Below are 23,209 nucleotides of genomic sequence, written 5' to 3' on the forward strand. Positions count from 1 at the left end.
CCGGGACTGCCACTCACCGGGCGCCGAAGCCCTCCGCTCCCACCGTCTCCGCTCCGGGAGTTCGTCGGGCCGCAGCGACTCCAGCCTGCCCCAGCTGGACTGCTCTCACAGCCACCCGCCGCACCGGAGCCCAAGCAGGTTGAAAATGAACCTCGCTACGCAAGGTGGAGAAAAGAAAATTTCGCGCCAAAAGCCGTGGCTCCGCCCCCAGACTGTCCCCACGTTGCGTCACCAGCCAGCCCTCTAGCTCCGCCCACCTACGCGAGGCGCGCGCCGTACGTCTGCCAACGTGCCGCGGCCATCATTGATTCGGTGGGCGACGCTGCTGGCGGAAGGAAGTTCTTTCCTTCGAAGCATTTCCGCTTCCAGATGGTGGTCTGAGCTACTTAGGCTCCCTCCGCCCTACTTCGTCTCTCTCCGGTTCGCCTTAACCTAGATGTGACGCATTAAAGGACCCGACGGAAGTAGAACTGAAGGCGTCCTAAGATGGCGAACCGTACGGTGAAGGATGCGCACAGCATCCACGGCACCAATCCTCAGTATCTGGTGGAGAAGATCATTCGGACGCGAATCTACGAGTCCAAGTACTGGAAAGAGGAGTGCTTCGGCCTGACGGGTGAGCGGGCGCGCGCGGACCCTCCTCCACCCTGGTGGCCCCGTTCCGCGTACGGGGCGCGGGGCACCGGCCCCGGCGGGAGACTGGAGCGGAGTCTGTCAGTCACTCAGAAAAATCTAGCACCTGCTGTGTGCCTGGATCGATGTTGGTTGGGCTTTGGGGACACGTGTGAGTCTGCTGCGGCCTGATTCTGAGGGTGTCTGTTGGGTTCTCTGCGTCTATTCATCTTTAACGATAATCTCCCGAGTTCTCAAACCCTCTTAAACTCGGAGACTCTGAAGTCCTTAAAGGAACGTTAACATACCTGAAGCCCAGTTCCTGGTCTTTCGTTCTCTAAATCTGCACGATGTGCAGTTATTTCCACGTTCGGGTCCTAATAGAAACCTTAGTTCTTCCGAGAAGGCTTCCAAGCCTTGCAGTCTTCGAATTCTGGCTCCTGATTTTAGTAGCTCTGCTTTACCAGTGAACGATGTATGGCTTCTTCTGCTGTAGAACGGGTATCTTGCCCACCTCAACGGTTCTAAGGAGTAAAACGCGTCATGTATAAGGAGTATTTGGTATGGTTACTGGTGTGTATTTTAAGAAGCACCCAGCACTACTCTGTGCCATCACTGTCGCTGCCACGACCGCTGTGTGTCCCTGGACGTGTCACATCGTTTTTCTGAGTCACCGTTAAATTTTGGAGTTATGTAAATTTTGGGTGAATTTTGAGGCCTTTTCTCACTGCAGGTTCTCTCCTTGTATGATCTTACCTGTAGATGCCTTCAAATTTCTCTCTTCAGCCCAGATCGCCCTCTGAGATCTCAATTTCTAATTAATAATCAGGCCAACTCAGTATGTCCAAAAGTGAACGTGTGACCTTTTTCCTCCAATGCTAGATTATGTTCCCTTGTTGTATAATTGTATTGCATTCTGCATCTTATTTTAGCTATTTGTCCCATTTCAATTATTTTTCCAATGCTTTCTGCCTTGCCAGACTGTAAACTCTGTAAGAGTAGTAATTTTGTTCTTCTTTATCATTCTACCTATATCTCTAGTATTTAGTACCTGGCTGTAAGTTGTCAACTGTAATGTTGAATGAATTAATAGGAATTTATCCAAAAAAAATAGAAATTTATCCTAAAGGAACTTGAAATCTGATTTATAAAATGATTTTCGACTAATGGAATCTCTCATACATTATTTGCTGTGTATCATGTAGATGTTAACATTTATTTGTACTGTCTCACTTAACACTCACTATAGCCCCTTAAACTTTGTACCTTTACTGTTCAGATTTAAATTGACAGTCAAAAAGAAAAAAAGTAAGGTAAAAAGACTTGCCCTAGAGTTCATACAGCTAGTGTTTACTTTTGAAAACAATTGTGGAAGGTTGCTTTTTTTTTTTTTTTTAAGACTTTATTTGAAAGAGAGAGACCCAGAGAGCACAAGTAGGGAGAGGGGCAGAAAGAGAGGGAGAAGCTGACTCCCGCTCAGCAGGGAGACTGACATGGGACTCAGTCCCAGGACCCTGAGATCATGACCTGAGCTGATGGCGGATGCTTAACTGACTGAGCCACCCAGGCATCCCTTGTGGAAGGTTATTATCCCTATTCTGTAGATGACATTTACTTAAAGTTATGTAGTTATTGGGTCGTATACTGTTGCGGTTTCTTTTAGCTCCAGATTTGGCTGCTTTTCTCCAGACATAATGGAGATAGACATGGACACTGGAGATAGACTGCTTATATGTAAATCCAGGCCCTGCTACTCTCCGGTGGTGGACATTGAGCAAGTCACTTAACATTTCTTAGCCTTCATTTTCCTTATCTGAAAACAGCCTCTGTGCAGGAATTTCATGGCTTGTTGTGAAGATTAAATGAGATAATATGACATGCTTAGGAGAATACGTGGCATATAGTCATCCTTTCTTGTATATTGGCTGCTGTTATTATTATTACTATTAATATACACACTTCTAATATTAAATTGTTGATTAGTATTGAGCACCAAACCTTGAACTAACTTATCTCCATTTCAGACTGGGAAAAGCTTGGCCTTAAATTATCTGAGATGCCACTTTGTTTTTGTTTTTGCCTTTTTTTTTTTAGCTGAACTTGTAGTTGATAAAGCCATGGAGTTGAGGTTTGTGGGCGGTGTCTATGGTGGCAACATAAAGCCAACTCCTTTTCTGTGTTTGACCTTGAAGATGCTTCAAATCCAGCCTGAGAAGGATATCATTGTGGAGTTTATCAAAAATGAAGATTTCAAGTGAGTGAAATGTTGACTAGCTAATTTAAAAGCTTTCAATTTCAGTGGTCCAGAATTTGGCTTCGGTTAAGAGGAGTAAGAGCAGTGTATCTTGTTTCTACAGAGTTCTACTCTAGGATTTTGGCTCCTGAGCTCTCCAGTGTGTATTTTGTCTGTTCTGATTGTATTGATCTTCTTTACATTCTCAGTCCTGGTAACTGCTCCTCTCCCCCAGAAAGCATTTCACAAATTCACTGAAAATATATTAAGCAGGAGTGAGCGCTTAGTGTGTTCATAGCACTGGAGGCTCAAATATGAAGAAAACTACATCATGTGGTAGATAAGCAGGAGAACTTTGGTGTAGGTGGAGGGAGGTTCATATCCAGGCTCTGTTACTTATTGTGACCTTAGAGAAGTTTGTGAGCTTTACTTTCTTTACTTGTAAATGGAGATGATGATACCAGCTCAAGGTTGATAGGAGGGTTAAAGAAGATAGTGCTGTATATTTCACAACACAGTGCCTTTTGGTAAAGACTCCCAAAATGTCAGCTGCTCATATTCTTGTATTACTTATTCTCAAGGAGCTCACAGACAAATATAAGAGACAAACATAGTAGCTAATTTTGTACCATCTTCTAAGGGATTAACATATAATCATTTACTTAACCTTCACAACAACCCTGCAAAATTATTATCTCCGTTACACAAGGTAGGAAACTCAGGCACAGATTAATTTCCTTGAGGTCAGATACCTAGTAAGTGGTAAAGCTGGCTTCAGTGTTGAAATTCTTTACTATTCTGTTGTGTTTGTCATATAAAGAAACTGTCGAGCTTCAAATGCCTACTAGTTATTCCAAGTGAAGAATTTGAGTGGGTAGTTGGATATAGGAGAAAAGAAAAAGGAATCTTACAAAACAGTAACAGCTAGAAAATAGCTTTCTTACTATGTGGTGTATGCTATGCTTAGCACTTTACACACATTTCTCACTAAGCCAACAAATTAGGCACAATCATCTCCATTTTACAAGAATTGAGAAAGCAAGTAACTTGCCTAATATAACAAAGTCAATAATTAATGGAATCCAAATTGCAACCCAGATGACTTTTTTCCAGAACTAGCACTCTGTGCTGCCTAGCAACAATTTATATATTCACGTGTATGTATATTATTTCTTGTACTATTAGTAAACATATTTTATATGTTGTTGTTAAATTCAGTATCTCATTTGAGATAATCCTTTAAGGTAAATTGGTTCCTATTTTCCTGTCATATATAGACTCTAAATATAATAGACTCTGAAAGTTGAGCAACATGTCCCAAGCTCCTGCAGCCAGTAAGTGGTAGAATGGGAACTTGAACCCAGGTTTCCATATTTTAGCTCTCTTTCTGCTCCATGTTGCCTCAAAATTGCAGTTCTCTCATCGCCAAAGAAGAGAAAGAACTTGTTCATCCACTGCTTTCGTGAGAAAAGCCAGGTATGCAACTCAAGAGCAAGAACTTTTTAGGATGGCCTACTGTTTGTCTTCTTCTGTCAGGTATGTCCGCATGTTGGGAGCACTTTACATGAGGCTGACAGGCACTGCAATTGATTGCTACAAGTACTTAGAGCCTCTGTACAACGACTATCGAAAAATCAAGAGCCAGAACCGAAATGGGGGTGAGTATAGTGTTAAGGGTCTGGACCTTCCTCCCTGAACCAGTTTTTATTTCACCAATATTTCTGCCTTCCTTTTTTTTTTTTTTTTAAGATTTTATTTATTTATTCATGAGAGATAGAGAGGCAGAGACACAGGCAGAGGGAGAAGCAGGCTCCATGCAGGGAGCCTGATGTGGGACTCGATCCCGGGACTTGATCCTGGGACTCAATCCTGGCACTCCAGGATCACGCCCTGGGCTGAAGGCAGGCGCTCAGCCGCTGAGCCACCCAGGGATCCCCATATTTCTGCCTTCTTGTTGTAACATTGTGAATGCCCATCATCATTGTTGTTACGGTCTTCATTTCAGGTTCTTCACCTCCTGCATGGAGTATTCCATTAGACTCCTAGCTTCCTGTTAGTCTTGCCCAATCTGCCCTTGTCTGCCTACTTTTCCAACTACATCTTATATCAGTCTCAGCCTTGCATCATGTACTTTTTCCAATGTACTCCATCCCATCTGATCTGCCTCCAGAATGACCTCGTAAAAGCCTTCCTCAGACCTCGCAAAGTTAGTTTTCCATGTGTTACATCATCACGGTTATTTTTTTTTTAATATTCTATTTATTTATTCATGAGAGACACAAAGAGAGAGAGGGGCATAGACACAGGCAGAGGGAGAAGTAGGCTCCAAGCAGGGAACCCAACATGGGACTTGATCCGGGTCTCCAGGATCATGCCCCGGGCTGATGGCGGCGCTAAACCACTGAGCCACCTGGGCTGCCCTTTTTAAGATTTTACTTATTTGAGAGAGAGAGAGAACAGGAGCAGGATGGAGGAGGAGAGGGAGAAGCAGATTTCTCGCTGAACATTGAGCCCAACATAGGGCTCAGTCCCAGGACTTTGGGATCATGACCTGAGCCAAAGGCACACACTTAACTGAGCCACCCCGGTGCCCCATCATCACAGTAATTTTTAGTGGCCTCTTTTTTTTCCCCCCAAGATTTTATTCATTGATTCATGAGAGACAGAGAGAGGCAGAGACAGAGGGAGAAGCAGGCTCCATGCAGGGAGCCCAATGCAGGACTCGATCCCGGAACTCCAGGACCATGCCCTGAGCCAAAAGCAGATGCCCAGCTGCTGAGCCACCCAGGCGTTCCTTCTTCTCTAGCACCGTACTTCCCACTGCAGTATAGGTTAAGTGTACTCAGACTTACATAGGAATCCCACAGTGGGCAGCTCCATACATTTTACAAAGATATTTTTTGTGGAAAAGGCAGATTCAGGGAAATGCAGTCAAAACCTTTTTCTTCTTAGTGTCTAACTAGAATTTGCTTTTTACCTCTACATGTAACACTAAGAAATAGAAAGCCAAGAATTTGTTATTTTACTTTAAACTTTTATTAACTTATTACCTTGTTTATTGAATACATAATTAAGTGCCAGTATCATGCCAGGTACTGTGCTACATACTGGAAATAACATGGTGAACAAGATGGACATGGTTATGGCCATCATGGAATTACTTATGTTTATATTATGTTAAAAACTAAGATGGGGTTACTCAACCTATTGACAATTTGATCCAGATGATTCTTTGTTATGGGGAGCTGTCCAGCCCATTGTGGGATGTTTAGCCATATCCCTGGCCTCTATCCACTAGTTGTGGGTGACAAAGTTAACTGCTGCTTGAGAACCACTGAACTAAGGTAATGTTTACTATAACAATTCTAAAAAGCTTTTGCTTTACCATGTAAGATACATGCTGTATATTTAGAAATATAGTGGGTTCACATGAGAAATTGTACTTGAGTTATATAATCTATTCAAGAACATCACCATGGGTGGCTTGGTTGGTTAAGCATCTGCCTTCAGCTCAGGTCGTGATCCCAGGGGTCCTGGGTGTAAGCCCCGTGTCAGGTTCCCTGCTCCATGGGAGCCTGCTCCTCCTTCTCCTCCCTGCTCTTGCTCTCCCTGTCTCTCTTTCTCTCAAAAAAAAAAATAATAAGAATAAAAAACTTTACAAATAACATCACTCCTGGGCACTTGGGTGGCTCAGTCAATTAAACATCTGCTTTTGGCTCTGGTCATGATCCCAGGATTCTATAATTGAGTCCTACATCGGGCTCCCTGCTCAGTGGGGAATTTGCTTGTCCCTCTACCTCTCCCCCCTGCTGTACTCTCTCACTCTCTTAAATAAAATCTTAAAAAAAAAAATCACCCCTATACAACTTAGATATGTTTGTGCATGCTTTTGTGTTGTGTCTCCTGCTAATTGGGACAGCTTCATTCATCCCTTTATCCTCAGCTCCAAGAAGAGGCCTGATACAGATGGCCTCAGTAAAGGTGAGCTGAATGAATGAGGTAAGTGATGACAAGGCTATGAATGACTGTAGTTTGACCCCAGGTCTGTTTAGTAATCCCTTCTCTGTAACCACACTGAGTGGTTTTATTAGCAAATGTGTAGGGAAGGGAGGCTGCAGAGGATTCACACTTTCTATACCAAGTATTTTATAATAGAGTCTTGCACTTTTATTTTTTGACTATATAAATTTATTTCCAAGTTGCCTGAGCATGTGATTGTTCTTTCAGAGTTTGAGCTGATGCACGTAGATGAGTTTATTGATGAACTGCTGCACAGTGAGAGAGTCTGTGATATCATTCTACCCCGGCTACAGGTAAGAGATAAAGGTCTCTTATCAGAGTTGCCCTTCTTTCCCCAAGACAGGGACAGAGGAGTACACATACACAATAAAACACTGAAGCCCATGATCTCAGGGGTCCTCTTAACTAGTCTTCATACCTATGAAAAAGAGGATTGGGAGAGAAAAACAGAAGTAAAGTATTTGAAGAGTGGGGCTTTAAAGGGGAGTAATACAGGGTGCCTTTGTGGCTCAGTGGTTGAGTGTGTGATGGGCTCAGGGTGTGATCCCAGGGTCCTGGAATTGAGTTCCACATCGGGCTCCCCGCATGGAGTCTCCTTCTCCCTCTGCCTGCATCTCTGCCTCTCTATATGTATGTCTCTCATGAATAAACAAATTTTTTTTTTTAAAAAGGTAACACAGGAAGTGACTATTTAAAATGTTATATGAAGGAAATTGTAGGCTGTAAAACAGATAAAAGGAGGGTCAGGAGTGGTAGACTAAGATCTTAATCTCTTAAATGTCAAACTTTATAACCCTGCTCCACTTTCTAGTGATAAATGATTATCCATGAAGCACTTTTCAGGAATGGGTCTTGCAGAGTATTATTTAAAACTACTGTTAAATACAAAGGGAAAACAGTAGGTTGCCTAAAGAGAAAAGGAATGATGTATAATGGAGAGATGACTCAGCAGGGAAATAGATTAAATTTCTGGATTGTTATAGCTGACTAGCTGTGGAAACTGGTTTTATTTTCCCATTTATGAAATGGGGGACTTAGACTACTTCACTGGTCTTTAAACTACCCTGTGGGACTGTTTAAGACTACAGAGAGGAATAAGAGGAAACAGCCCACATATTCCAACCAGAGTAGCTCTTTTTTTCTCTAAGGCACATATTGGGCTTGAAAGTGAGATTTCATGTGAACAAAGGCTTTTTTCTTTTTTTTTTTTAATTTTTTTTTTATTTATTTATGATAGTCACAGAGAGAGAGAGGCAGAGACACAGGCGGAGGGAGAAGCAGGCTCCATGCACCGGGAGCCTGATGTGGGATTTGATCCCGGGTCTCCAGGATCGCGCCCTGGGCCAAAGGCAGGCACCAAACCGCTGCGCCACCCAGGGATCCCTTTTTTCTTTTAAATGGCTTTATTAATGTATAATTGATGTACATTAAACTACATGTATTTAAAGTGTGCAGTTTGGTAATTTTGCCATTTGTGTGTACACCCTTGAAACTCTTCACAGTCAAGAATAGTGAACCTACTTGTATGTGCTGTTTTTTTCCTTATTACTCAGCATGGTAATATATGTTTCACGATAGTTCAAAGTAGGAAATAGAATGAATTGCAGGTATCTGATAAATGGGTCAGATGAGGCAGCAAATCAGCTGGATAAAAAGTAGTTGGTAGATGAGTACTCACATTTAAATGCAATGTACCAACTCTTCTTCCACAGCGATCCAGTAATAGGACTCTATAAAAGTTCTAAAAATATGTATGCTATATCTGTTTTAGTCTGTATTGGCTACTGTAAACTGTGTAGTGAAGAGATTTCAAAACTGAAAATCTGCTTTCAGGGCCCAATTCTCACACTTCATTGTGGTTATGTTAACTGTCATTATTATTAGCTGCTCCTATTTTTAGAAATACTATAAGAAATGGATTATTTTGAAGTACAATTATAGGGGTTCGAAAACCCATTCAGCTTGAAAGCAAGCCAATTGATGCAGATAAGATGGTCTGAATAGAGTCTAGAAGACTGCAAAACATGCCTCACTGAGAAACTGAAATCTGACTGGTGTACATTTTATCACCAAGAAGTGTGGTCTGGTGTGGGTCTGTGTGTCCTGGAAGTGACCCTTAAAAACACCTTCTGCTCTGATTCTGTTCTTATTAAGCACCTCATCAATTTAGCTTCTGATGTGTCCTGTCCTGACATTCCAAGAATCTGCTCTGGAATAAATTCTAATTTCATCAAACATCAATACTGTGAATTAACATATTGATTTTAGTCTGAGCATTAGGGATTTGGGATGCCCTGTCTGATACGGTCCTAGATCCCAAACTATGGTGATTGTGTAACTGAAGAGCCTTTTTCCAAGGAGCTCTTTAATGAGGATTGACTACACAGAGTGGTATCTGTTTCACTTCTGCCAACCATTATAGAATTTTGTTAGAGATAAGCTAAATGTTATTTTAGGACTATCCAACATTCTTTATATCCTGGGCACAAGAAAATGGTAAGGGATGGTATGACTCAGGCAGTCCCATTTGGCATTTTTGAACTCATCCTTGCCTTTCGGGTCCTTAATCACACAATAAGCCAGCTAAGCCACATCTCAGAAGAAAATGGAACCAGAAGATGGATCGTGTATATCCTATAGTTTGTTCAAAATGTGTGACTCTACTAGACTGTTGCCTAAATCCCAGGTCAAGTAAAGTTGATGCTATTCCAAACCAGGACCAAGACAATCTTCAGCCCCCAAACTGGGCTGGGCCTCACTGGGTCTCTTAGGGTAGATTTTGCTTTGACCCTGTCTTGGAACTACCAGCCACCAGTCACAGCTCTGAACTTATATTGGCCCTTGTATATGAAGCTCCTTTTTTTTTTTTTCAGGGCTACATCTATATTGATTGATATTTCAGTGACTTTTAAGTGTAAAAGATCACAGAGAATAAAGCCTAAAGCCAACAGAAAATGAAGTTCCCTTCGACTTTGTATTTATGTAATTACAGGGGGATGTAAAAGTATAGATTCCAAGTATGTTAAATTCCTTAAGAAATTTTTGAACTGTCTGGAATATCTTTGAAATGAAATTGCCTCAGCTGTTGATCACCAGTTTCCCATCTATCCCAGAGCCCCAGTGTCAGGGGTTCAGGACATAGAGAAGACAACAAAGCCCCCTGACTCTCATTATGCTTTCTGTAGAAACGCTATGTGCTAGAGGAAGCTGAGCAACTGGAGCCTCGGGTTAGTGCTCTAGAAGAGGACATGGATGACGTGGAGTCCAGTGAAGAGGAGGAAGAGGAGGATGAGAAGGTCAGGCACCTGGGAGCTTAAGGGTTCAGGAGGGATAATTATGGGAGGGGATGAGGGGAATGGTCCTTCCTTGTTTTGTTTTCCGACTTTAATTTTTAACTTTAACCAAAAAATACAATATTTATCATTTAAGAGTATGGGCATTGAAGTTAAATAAAGGCTTTGATTCATATTTCAGCTCTCCATAATCTTGTGTAAATTAATCTCTGTCTTTCCCTTAGTAAAGAAGAATGATACCTTTCTATTAGTTAAATGAGGTGATATACATAAAGCCCATTGCATATTGGGACATTATAAGTGACTCACAGTTGGTAGCTATTAATATAAATACTTAAAATAATAATACTGTTCATAGTTGAACCTATCCTAAGGATTAAGCTAGCTTAAGGAAAAAAATAATACCTACTACATGGTCATGTTTTTTACTAGTTAAAATGTTGACAAGTTGAAAACAGTCAGGAAGCAGTCAGGTTAACTATTAGCAGCTCAACAGGCTTTTAGCCATTAAAACTTATGAAAAGTATATGATGTGGAAATGCTTATGGTTAGGAAAGAAGGATCTGAAACATCCATGTTGAAAATATAATACTCTATGTATCCAAAAAGGGTAGGGGGGAAATAAAACGGTGGATACTGAGTGTAAATGGAAGTGTAGCTCTGAGCCAGTAGGCTCCCTTTAAGGAGTGCAAAAGGAAACATTCGTTCATGAATTTAAAGCCTTCTAAGGCTGAGGTGCTTTTTTGTGGTGAGGGAACCAAAAGTAGTCGTTCTGTTTTTCCTTTTTTTTTAATGGAAAATTTCAATCACAAAGTGGAGAGAATGTGCCTCCATTTACCTGTCACCTAGCCGCCATAGTATCAACTCAAGCCATTTTATTTTTTTTCTAATGTCTTCCAAATTGTCCCCACACCAGTTTTCTTGACATAGATCACAATCATCAGTATATCTCATCCATATCTCAGAAAAAGCCTAACCATGATAACTATCATCACCCCCAAATCATCAGTAATTTCTTAATGTCAAATATTCGGTATTGAAACTAACATATTTTATGTTAACCAGAATTTAAATAAAACTTGAAACAAGGAAATAAAATATTCAGTATTCACATTTCCCCAATTGTCCTATATTTAATAGTTTGAATTAGTATTCAGAGAAGGTCCATAAATCAAGTCATATTATTCTATACAGATTTTTACAATTGTATTCTTCTGATTATGTCCCTGTGGGGTCACTTAACATGTTTTTTTGTCCCTTGTATCTTCTGTAAACTCTTAGATCTGGAGGCTCAATTGGATTTGAGGTTTTTGTACCCTTTGCAGTAAAGCAACACTACTTCATAGGTACTCGTGTGTACTCTCCGTAGGGTGAGCAAAGTCTGTTTCTCTGCCTTATTAGGAACCACTGTGCCTAAATGATCTCTGCCTAGACCCATTAGGGGTTATAAAATCATGATGTTTAATTCTTTGCTTTTTCATCATGTTACCTATAACACTGCTGTAAAATCTCCCAAGTCAATACTTAGTTTTTCTTACGTACAGTTGATATAGAAAAGAGAAATACTGGGTTACTTATCAGTTTTTAAAATAATGAGTTGAGTCCATAATATCCTCCCAATGTGATGAATGTGCTTTTGTCCTTGGTAACATAAACTCATGGATTTATGCTAATTGGAGGTGTTTTGAACCAGGTCCTTGTTGATGATGAAATTGTCCCCTCTTTGGCCAAAGGATCGCTGCTCCGCCCTCCCCCTCCCCCCACTTGACTCATGAAACTGACAACAACCATGGCAGTCTCAGACTCCTTGCCTTCTGACGATACATTCTAGTCATGTTTTATAAGCTTCTGGCCCCAATCTGAAATTGCCATTTTTCCAAGGAGCCATTGGTTTCCTTTACAGGGAAAATGGTATTTAGATACCACACTCTGGGCACTATAAATGCTCATTGCTATGGGTTTGGTTGGTGTTTTTAGGTCTTTACAGTTGGCAAACCTAGAGGAAAAATTTAAGAGTAAAGTACACTTTGTACTTAATTTTACTGATCTTACACCTCTCTTTTCACATTGGAAATCCAACCTTTTAAGGAGATACACGTAATTACTTAGCTCTCACAATTCTCACATAGTCCCAGAATAGCGGTACCAACACTGGAGTAGTAGGATTATTGGAAACAGTTTTTTTATTTGGTAGTTCTTTTTGTCCTTAGGGTTATCTATGTATTATTGTGTTTTAAATTCACTTGAAGGTAGAATTTGGGACAGGTTGAGGAGGGGAGTGTATGTTCTACCCCTAAATAGTTCTGTGTTAAGTCTGTACTCAGCGTTGACCTATCCATTTCTTTCCCAGTTGGAGAGAGTGCCATCACCTGATCATCGCCGGAGAAGCTACCGAGACTTGGACAAGCCCCGTCGTTCTCCCACACTGCGCTATAGAAGGAGTAGGAGCCGGTCTCCCAGAAGGTAAAGCCCTAATCCTTGGCCTCTTCCAGGGAAACTTTAAGCCTGGTAATTAATACAGAAGTTTGGATTTCAGGGAGGGAAAAAATTCAGCTTGTGGGGAATGTTTGCCCAGTACAGGAATTGCTATAAAACCACCACCTGCAAAATCTCCGTGGTAGATGATAACCATTTATTTAGTTCACAAGTCTGCATCAGTGATTTAAGCTGGGCTTGGATAGGCAGTGTAAGTTCACATACCTGTTTTGTGGTCAGCTGTCTATTGGCTTTTAATGAGGATACCTGGGGCAACTCATCTCTTCTGTGTGTGTCTCATTCTAGGCTAAGTTAGGCATGTTCCCTCAACTGTGACAGAATTCAAGAGCAGACAAGCTCAATCATGCAAGTTTCCTTCCAGTATCTGTTGGTATCACATCTGCAGATACCCCACTGGCCAAAGCAGGTCACATGGCCAATCCCAGACTTAGAGTGGGAGGATTCTAATAAAAAGTTATGTAACAAAGGTCATGGATAAGAAGTGGGTGAATGTTTGAGCAGTGCGCCTAAGGTTCTTCCTCTTTTCTTTCTGTGTAGGCGGAGTCGGTCTCCTAAAAGGAGGAGGTAGGCCTTCAGTTGACTTGTAATGAAGGATACAGCTTTTGGGGATGGAGGGGTGTGATGTGAGTATAAATGTCAGAAAAAGGAGTCTAACGAATCATTTCCACAGCCCCTCCCCTCGCCGAGAAAGGCATCGGAGCAAAAGCCCAAGACGTCACCGCAGCAGATCTCGAGATAGACGGCACAGATCCCGCTCCAAGTCCCCAGGTATAATATTTGGGACTTTTGCTATTGGTTATCTTAAATGTAATAGATGCTTAACCTTCTCCAGGACAGGAGTGCCTAGCTAATATGATTGCTTAAAAGAAAAGGAAATGAAAATCTGAAAATTAAGAATTCACATCTTTACTTTCTCTTAAAAGCTTTACTGAAAGAATGATGAACTTCACTTTTTTCATCTGAAATTATAGGAATTAAGACCTATGTGATGTTTGTGAAATTAACCATAACCCTCAAATGCATATGAAATGGATTCAGTTCTTCTGGCACTCCACCGTAAACAAGCACCCCCATAAACAAACAGTCCAGACAGGTGCTATCAAGATGTGTGTCTAGCATAAGCCAGAAAAAAATATTATGCCAGTGAAAGGGATTGGGAGAAGTGAAAATAACAGTGGAAAAGTAGGTGGGTAGAGTATCACTTATCTAGTGGCCTTTTCTTCCCCAGGTCATCATCGTAGTCACAGACACAGGAGTCACTCAAAGTCTCCTGAAAGGTATGGATTGACTTATTTTAAGAATTTTTTTTTTACTCAAACTTCCAATCACACAACTAAGTCAGACCTGAAATTTCGTTTTGATGGGGATATTTAGGAACTTTATTCCAGGACAAAATTGGCCTATTGCCCTGAGAATTACTAGGATTATGTATTTGTTTTGTGTTATTTTGTTTTTTCCATGTAGGATTGCAGCTTTGGAGAGTGGGCCATGAGCTTTGGTCTCAGGAGACCTGTGGTTAAGTCCCAACTTTGTTAACAATTAACAGTTGAGTGACATTGGACAGGTCACTTTCATTTGATAAACTTTAAGATAGTAATACCTGCCTCAGTGTTGCTTAGACATAACACTAAGCACATTTAATGAATACTAGATGTCATTTCTGTCCCATCAGTATCAGCATACATGTATCTTCCTCAAAAGTTCTTGCCTGCCTTCTTAAACAGCTGTTAAATTTATTATGGTTCATGTGTGTTACCATTTCAGATCTAAGAAAAGCCACAAGAAGAGCCGGAGAGGGAATGAATAATGGACTCAGTTTGGTATTAGATCAGATGGCCACCTGTGGATCTAAAGGCATCTGTCTTTGTGGAAGGATTAAGATCTTACTCCCCAGGCAGCTATGAGAATATTTTAGCTCTTTTTAACCAATTTCTCTTTTTTTTTTACTTAAGTGAAAGAGGTGCTGAGTTTTGTATCTCTCTTTGAATTGTAATCCATTTGAGGAATAGTGCTTCCCAAGGGCTGCTTTTGACCCCTTTGTGCAACCAATCTTGACTGTACTCAAATTTACAAGGGTAGAAAGGATTTGAGGGGTGGAGAGGATGAGTGACAAGGACAGGATGTGGCTGCCTGTTGACCTTTTTGTTATTAAATTTTACACACCTATTTTCCATTTTTCTGTAGTTTTGTTTTGCTCCATTATGGGAACTGTTCTGAGAATTCTGAGATTTATTGCTGCTGATAGTACACTCAAAAAATCAAATCAGTAAAACCTATAACCTCCAGCTTCTACACACACACCCCCGCCCCAGGACCATGTAGGAATAGTAGTAGGAAAACTGACGAGTTAGCAGCAGTTTTGTAAGAAGAAAATGCATTCAAAAGTAAGGCTTCTCTGGATCATTGGATCATAAGCTAAGGCTTCTCTGGACCAGTTACGTTGAACAGTTCAACAATGAAACTTAAATACCTTTTATATAACATAATATAATGTATGTTCTTCTTCCCCAAGAGCCTTGGATTCTAGGTTATGGTGCTCAGCCTTTATCTTGTAAGCACTGACATTTATCTAAGAATAGTCAGCAGTAGGGTACTAAGACTGAAAAGAAGAAATTATCTAATAACCCCTCAGGGTTTTGACCTGTATTGCTGGAAAACAGTGCCATTCATTCACAAGGCTATAAAATAGAACAGGGAGAGGCCAGGATTTAGAGGGGCATATGGTGAAAGTTGTGTTGGTAGGAAAAAATGATGCATTCAGTTTATCCTAAAGTGTAATTAGAGACTGCTGTAATATAAATAGGAACTGGAGTTGAGCCAAGAGATCTAATCCTGAATTGACAACATTTAGGTAACTGTGAAAGAAGTAGAATTAAATGGAATTGATTGCCCATGAGGTGTGTGTTTATGTAAGAAAAGCCAACAACAGAACAACAGAATCATTGGCAACACTCAACACTGGTGAAAGGAAGCAGTGCAATCAACCAACTGAAAATGGAAAGGAGCCATTCAAGAAAGGAGAATTAGGAGACAGTATGTTGAAGAAGCTAAGTCTGAGGATTCAGAAGCAAAATAAGAACTGCAAGGTGTCCACAAGCGTTGACAATGGGGGGGGAGGGGGGTATTCAGTCTACCAGTACTTACCTTTCCTCCTTTAAAAAGGGAAAAGTGAAAAAAAAGGAGTGGGGAGAGGGAACAATTTTGACTTCCTGCAGCTCTGGACCCAGCAAGAATTATGAAGACCAGCTGCCTCACAGGATCCAGTTTCCTGGGAAGCTTTATCTGGTCATAAAATAAACATTCTTTTGATTGCTGTTGACTTGAACTTTTGCAGCAATGTTAAAGCATTTTGGGATATTTAAAATTTCACATTCTTCAGAGATTCTTCTCCTGATGATACTTGAGCTAATAAAAGTTGACCATAAGAGCTACTGTTATCCATTATACAACTATATATAGGACTGCCTTTAAGGATTCAATATAAGCACCTCTATTTACATCTGTTAATAGAGTCCCAGCAGTTAGTTATTTCTTTACCAAAATGATCGAGATCCAAAGAAATGTCTCTGGTTTAATGACCTATGAACCAATCAAGTTATCATCCTGTATTATTGTTAAAATATTCACTTTAAAGTCTAAGATAAAAAATTCAAATACCTGCTCCTGCCCCTCCTCCCCCCACCAAAAAAAAAACCCATGCAGCTTTTAATAACCGAAATAAGCCTCCCCAAACAAACTATAAACGCATACTTACGTATGCGTAGGTAAAAGGTATATGGTGAAATCTGAATCAATAGTACAGCCAAACTATAGCAGGAAATAGATTGTTCCCATTCTTTCATTAGTTCAAAGAGCTAAGAGTTCTTGAGTGGGATGTGTTGAACATCTCTCTAAAGATTTGGTATATTACTGAATTCCAGAAGAGGTGGAGCTAAAGACAAACTTGGCTGAGAGCCATTTCTGTCATCTGTGTGCTAGCCTACTGGACAGGTCTTGGAACTGTAGTATTCTAACTTTGACTAGTCTATATTAAGAAACATTTTACATCTGTACACTAAAAGTTATATTCTGTAACTAAAACATGTCAGGAAAAAATTTTTTATGTAAAACTGATCTATTTCCTGTACAGTATTTTTTTTAGTATGTTTTTAATATTGGATGTAAACCACTAAATTGATTTCACTTCCTAAAGTATGGTGAAAGTCTTCCAATATAATAACCCAACTGAAAGCTCATTCCTCTAGCCTCTTTCCATTATTTCTATCATATAGAGTGACCTAAGGTTAAATAAGTATTGAGATAAGAATGATCACAGATGTTGGTCACTCCCTACAGAAAGTTAAAGTGGTAAGTTCTTCACAAAGACTATAGCAAAGTGATGTTTTAAAAAAATGCACAAAGTATAAAAGAAGTTCAAAGATGATATTAAAACCTAAGATGGAAAAATAAGCTTAATAGAGCTTAAATGAAGATCTGAAAAATTGGAGAAAAGCCTTTTTAGAAAACAGTATAAAATAAGGCATAGAGAAAATAGGCTGGAGGAAATAAATACTGAAAATCATAGAAAACTTAAAAGCTACAAAGATAATAAAATACCTGAAATCGGGATCCCTGGGTGGCTCAGCGGTTTAGCGCCTGCCTTTGGCCCAGGGCGCTATCCTAGAGTCCCAGGATCGAGTCCCGCACCAGGCTCCCGGCATGGAGTCTGCTTCTCCCTCCTCCTGTTTCTCTGCCTCTCTCTCTCTCTCTCTCATAAATAAATAAATCTTAAAAAAAAAAAAAAAAAACCAAAACCTGAAATCCTACATAGGCATAATTTACATTATTAATGAAGAGAATTGAGCAAATTAGATAAAATTTTCCTGAAATAAAAAGCAAACCTTCAAGAAATATCCTAATGAATTTAAGATATAAAGGATTATAGGGATATACCTAAGCAGAGAAATCAAGTCTTATATAAAAGAGAAAACTTCAGAAGCTGGTCTCCTATGGCTCTAATGGTGTGCAGAAAATAGTGATAGGAATTTTATACCTAGCCAAAGCTGTCTTTAAAACATAAAGAGAGGGATGCTTGGGTGGCTCAGTCAGTTAAATATCTGCCTTCAGATCAGTTTATGATCCTAGGGTCCTGGGATCTAGCTCTGCATCAGGTTCCCTGCTTCTCCCTCTCTCCCTTGCTTGTGCTCTCTCTTGCTATCTCTGTCTCTCACAAATAAAAACAATGGGAAATAATTGTAGAACTCAACTTATATATGAACATTGTCTATATAAGAAATAATATAGGGACACCTGGGTGGCTCAGTTCTGGAGCATCTGCTTTTGGCTCAGGTCATGTTCCCCAGGGTCCTGGGATCAAGTCCTGCATCAGGCTTCCTCTGAGGAGCCTGCTTTTCCCTCTGCTTATGTCTCTGCCTCTCTCTGTGTCTCTCATGAATAAATAAATAAAATCTTTAAAAAATTAATATAACCAAGAAGTAGAGGAACTGGTAAATATTTTTTTCATAACAGGAGTCATGCATGATCTCTAACTAAAACATACCTGAAAACTAGGAAAAAATAACCAGCCTCTTTAATGTTTTCTAGAATTGTCCGAAACTTTAAGGGGAATCTTTTAGAACTAATCTTTTTTTCTACTAAAGTTTAGGAAAAAACTTTTGAGTACTTCATCTCACATTTTTTTTGTTAAATCCAAGTGAAATTAATCTGATGATGTATACACACATACACACACACACACACATATATATATACATATACATTAGATTATATTTATTCATGAGAAACAGAGAGGCAGAGACACAGGGAGAGGGAGAAGCAGACTCGCTGTGGGGAGCCCAATTGCAGGACTTGATCCCAAGACCCCCGGGGACCAGAACCGGAGCCACCCAGGTGCCCCAACTTGCTATATTTAGTAAACAGCATATGAGCCCACTTTTTTGAAACTCTATGTATGTATGTCTATGTTTAAGAAAGATCATTGGGGCTAGGGGAAGGTGCCTAGCTGGCTCAGCTGGAAAAGCATGTGGCTCTTGGATCTCAGTCACAAGTTCTTTTTTTTTTTTTTTTTTTTTTTTCAGTCACAAGTTCTAATCCCACATTGGGTGAATGAGAAAATAAACAAAAAGTTGGAATGGATAAAGTTCACCAGCTATTAATGGTATTTATTTCTGGTTGATGATCTTTTTATACTTTGATTTTTATACTTTGTTTTTATTTAATGTCTCCCCTTTTTTTTTAATACATTTAAATTATCCTTTAAGGAAAAAAAATGAATTGTTTGGACTTTAAAGTTATTTGATAAGCTTACCAACACAGTTTATATACTGTTTGCTGGGACCACAGAAACGGTAACCAGCTTTCCGGGAGGCAATTTGGCAGTATGTAGCAGGAACTTAGAACTTTATCCTTTTTACTGAATAATCCCATATATGAATATAAATTCACCATACTAGAATAATAAACACAAAAATAGCTTTATCCTATCATTTTACATATTATTATATATGAGAAAAGCAGAAATGCCCATCAGTAGAGGACTAAACAAATAAATGGTACATCATTAATATTCAGTTTTGAATGATCTTTAATGACACTGAAAATATTAATATTTCCATGTCATTAAACATTATACAAAACATTTCAAAACAATACAATCTTATGTGTGGGGTGTATGTGTACTCTGCAGAAGATTGATAATTTGAGCACTTTTCAATTGCTCCACAATGAATCTGAATTCACAATCACAAAAGTTTACAACTTTGAGAAGTTTGCATACTTCTAAAACTGAGCAGCTACTGTATAAATGACAAACTAAGAGTATTCTATTTTTCCACTTGCTACAGTTTTGTCATTTAATGAGCACTGGTAATTGCTAAAGGAGACACAAGTCATAGAGGCATTCCTTCATTGCACTTCACAGATACTGCGTTTTTTTTGTTTTTTGTTTTTTTAAACCAAGGTTTATGGCAACCCTCCATAAACAAGTGTATTGATTTTTTTGTCTAATGGCATATGACAGAGACACCAAGTTGTCTGTATCGTATTTTGGTAACAGTAATCTGTGTCATGGTTTGGGTGCCACAAATCCTGCCCATGTAAAATAGCAAATCTAACAAATGGTTGTTCTGACTGCTCTGTTGACTGGCCACTCCCCTGTCTCTCTCCCTCTTTGGACTTTCCTATTCCCTGAGACAACAATACTGAAATTAGGCTAACTTTTAACCCCAATGGCCCTGAGTGTTCAGGTGATATGACAGGGTAATTGGTGTGACAAACTTCAGTTGTCCTATTTCAAGAAATTGCCAGTCATCCCAACCTTCACCAACTACCACTCTGATCAGTCAGCCCTCAGCATCAAGTCAAGACCTTCCACCAGCAAAAAAGATTACAACTCACTAAAGCTCAGCTGATGGTTAGCATTTTTTTTTTACAATAAAAGTATATTTAAATTAAGATGTGAATTTTCAACATAATGGTACTGCATACTTAATCAACTACAATAGTGTAAACATAACTTCTATACACTGGGAAAATCAAAAAAGGCATTTGACTCACTTTATTGCAGTGATCTGGGACCTAACCTGCAAGATTCTGAGGTATGCCTGTATTTTAACACAAAAGCATACAACTGGGCCAGCTATCTCATTAACAAAATAAATAAGCGAACTCCACCATTTAGTAGGATTCTGAGAGATACTGATCTTAACATTTAATAAATACCTTTTCAGGGCTGCAAATATGGCAGGAAAGCCCTCAACCTCCTGCAATAGATTTCAAGCATCTTGCAAGCTGGAAAATATGGCAAAAGCCCAGGTAGTCTCCTATTTAAGTAATGCATATCTGAGGAAGCAGAACAAAGATAATACACTGTCCTTAAAATACGTTTGTATTTACTTATAATGCAAATTTCCAAATCTATACGATCATTTAGTCCAAAATCCCTGGCAAATATATAACTGGGGGGGGGGGGGTGTTCAGATAAAATTACCTCACTGCAGTGTACCAAAACACCACCCGATATAGAAAAATTTTAATTTCAACTATACTCAAGTGACCACAACCATTACTGGTAAAAACCATCTTGGGAAGTGTGCATTCCAGGTAGTAAGAGAACTCAGAATGGATAGTCTGGCACATGCTAGTACTTCAGTAAATAAATATCTCCCTCCACTCTGTCAGTATCACTCTCAGTGCTTAAAAACTCTCCTTCAAAACATCTGTTTCAATTCTCTTTCCAACATATAAATGTGCTACCTTGGATTTCACTTTGTTTTGCACCTCAGTTTTCTCAATGATAGAATGGAGATAGCATATGTTTCTGTCAACTTCATATGGGTATTGTGAAGATCCAGTAAAAGACATAAAAAAGATCCTTGGATCTCTAAAACTAATTCTGTAATTTTGAATACTCTATTCACAGAGAGTAAAACAAATCTCTAAATTGTTACATTGTATTTCCATGATCTAACAACCATATGAATTAACCAAATTTGACTCTTGTCAAAAAGATTTATTAACTTAAAATAGAATTACTTCAAATACAGACAAAAGCAACTTTCTGTTCAAGTTTGAATATTTTCAATATACAAGAATGTAAAAGAAAAAAATTCTGAATCTTCATGTTGTAGTTTTATTTTTTTTTCTTTTTTTACCTTTTAAAAAGTTTTGGCACTACAAGGTTCTGTAAAGAATAGAAGTGACAAATTTAAAACACATGAAAGTTTTTCCTAATTCTTAAGAACAATATATATATAAAGTCTGAAGCAACCAAAGTATGAATACAGCTAATAGAAAATAAAGAATGTAATTTTTAAATTCTCTCTTTATACAATTCATCAAGATTAAACAAAACAAAATTCCCTTAAAAATAGGGTAATAAAATAGATGAAATTTGTATCACTCAATTTGGTGATACTAGTAAAAACTATAGTTCATATTTATATACAAATAATACAGTCTTTAAAAACAGTCTTAGAATTTAAATAAGCTATCTAAACGTGTTAAAATTTTAAATCAGGACCTGATTTGTTTTGTTTTCCATTAAATGTCACTTTTTCTGCTGAATGTAACTGACATTGAGGTACGGATACCCTTGAGACAGCAGGATTGGCTGGTTGCTGTGCATCGGTAGACCAGCTGAAAGAAAATGGACTCGCATTACTCCGACACGTTTCCTCTTGGTGGGTGGGGACAACGCTCTCTACACCGACGGGTGGCACATCTGTCTGTTGGACACAATACAGACAGGAAAACTGAAAGGCTTGTGCCTGTTTATCTGAAAACCCTTAGAATTTAACTTGTAGCTAGTTCTTTTTTTTTTTTTTTTTTCTATTTATACAGTAAAGAGGACATAACACATGTCAAAACATTTAGCAGGGGAAGGAGGAGGGCAGAAGGGAAATGGTATGTGAAAGAAAAGAGAGATGAAGAGGAGGAAAACAACAATTTCACCAAGGAAGAACTTCAGACTCCCCCTATGACCCCACCGAGCCCTAAAAGGGCTTGTATAACCAAAAGTAACTTTCCTCAACCCTAGTTCTTTACTCTGAAGAATAAGCACAGTCAGTGCTCTGCCACTTGATAATACAGGGATGCCCCTGTAGTACATGGATAGTTTAGGAAGGCTAAATGGAATCTGCACCAGTGGCTTCCCCTTAAAGTTATCATTTCATTCAGTCAACATTTCCTGAGTCCCTTAAGTTCTTGAACTCCTAGTTATATTATTTTTTCAGCTAAGAACTCTTCTCCTGTAATCTCCAGGAAAAAAATCCTGTATCTCTAGTTCAAACGTCAAAATCTTGTGTGAATTGATCCCTGATGTCCATATCTTCTGTTAACTCTGGTCCTATTCTTGTCTATTTTACATGCCTGGCTCTCCTAATAAAATATGCATTAGGTATACAAGTTTTACTTAATTCTTGCTTGAACAACAAGCACCTGACACACAGTATGCTCTCTCACAATTTATTGAATGCATAAAATTTTACTCCTTGTTTCTGGCCTTCACGTAGCTTCCTTTGTCCCAGAGTAAAACCCACCCAGCCTGTTAATGAATTTGTAAGCAACGGTACCTTGAGTATAGAACGGTTTGTTGGGCTGAAATCTGGCATTTCCCTGATGCATGAAGTTTTGATGCAAACCATAAGGCCACGAAGCTGGGACAAGAGGGAAATGGGGACGTGGTGCATGTTCCCAAGGAATTGGAGGATTTAGTCCTGGAAAGCCTGGCTCTGCATTTTAACAAGACAGGAAAGACATACTTTAAAACATCAGTTTGTTCATTTCAATACACCTTCATTCCACAAAGATGTATTGAGTACCTACACTGGACAAGAACAATGCTAAATGTGAGGATATCAAAGTTTTTAAAGAATCAAATATGTAACTGTGTTCAAATTACTCCTAAGAGAGACATACAAGAGGATGACATATAATATGTGGTCACTGCTGTAATAGATGGGTGGAAGGTGTTCTAGAGAGGGCACTAACATATTTGGTTCAAGGATAGAGAAGGTTTTTCTAGGATGATTAAATAGAATTTTTAAGCACAAGGAAC

General features: G+C 39.2%; 2 protein-coding genes across 10 annotated transcripts in view; one reads left to right on the forward strand and one right to left on the reverse strand.

The window, feature by feature from the left end:
* The first annotated feature begins 326 nt into the window (after positions 1–326).
* PRPF38A (pre-mRNA processing factor 38A) lies at positions 327–15,543 on the forward strand. Its single transcript, XM_041739095.1, has 10 exons — positions 327–616; positions 2,707–2,866; positions 4,382–4,503; positions 7,073–7,158; positions 10,051–10,161; positions 12,509–12,621; positions 13,192–13,218; positions 13,325–13,422; positions 13,883–13,931; positions 14,419–15,543. Exons 1-10 carry the CDS (start codon positions 487–489, stop codon positions 14,459–14,461), a joined length of 939 nt encoding a protein of 312 aa, XP_041595029.1. The 5' UTR covers positions 327–486; the 3' UTR covers positions 14,462–15,543.
* Positions 15,544–21,148: 5,605 nt separating this feature from the next.
* TUT4 (terminal uridylyl transferase 4) overlaps positions 21,149–23,209 on the reverse strand; it is a 114,642-nt gene continuing 112,581 nt past the window's right edge. For 6 of the 9 annotated variants that reach the window (XM_041738424.1, XM_041738423.1, XM_041738417.1 and 3 more), the window contains 2 exons: positions 22,725–22,883; positions 21,149–21,789 (listed from right to left, as the gene is read on the reverse strand). In XM_041738424.1, the coding sequence (XP_041594358.1) occupies positions 21,701–21,789; positions 22,725–22,883 (248 nt within the window). In that variant the 3' untranslated portion in view covers positions 21,149–21,700. Of the gene's footprint in view, positions 21,879–22,724; positions 22,884–23,209 lie in introns of all 9 variants that reach the window. The other 3 variants (XM_041738422.1, XM_041738421.1, XM_041738420.1) reach the window with 1 other exon arrangement.

Source organism: Vulpes lagopus, chromosome 23, assembly GCF_018345385.1.
Source record: "Vulpes lagopus strain Blue_001 chromosome 23, ASM1834538v1, whole genome shotgun sequence".
NCBI lineage: Eukaryota > Metazoa > Chordata > Mammalia > Carnivora > Canidae > Vulpes > Vulpes lagopus.

Coding starts and splice junctions, on each gene's coding strand:
- PRPF38A (XM_041739095.1), top strand. CDS start 487: ATGGCGAACCGTACGGTGAAGGATGCGCACAGCATCCACGGCACCAAT. Junction 7,159..10,050: donor TCATTCTACCCCGGCTACAG/GTAAGAGATAAA, acceptor TGCTTTCTGTAG/AAACGCTATGTGCTAGAGGA. Junction 13,423..13,882: donor ATCCCGCTCCAAGTCCCCAG/GTATAATATTTG, acceptor TTTCTTCCCCAG/GTCATCATCGTAGTCACAGA.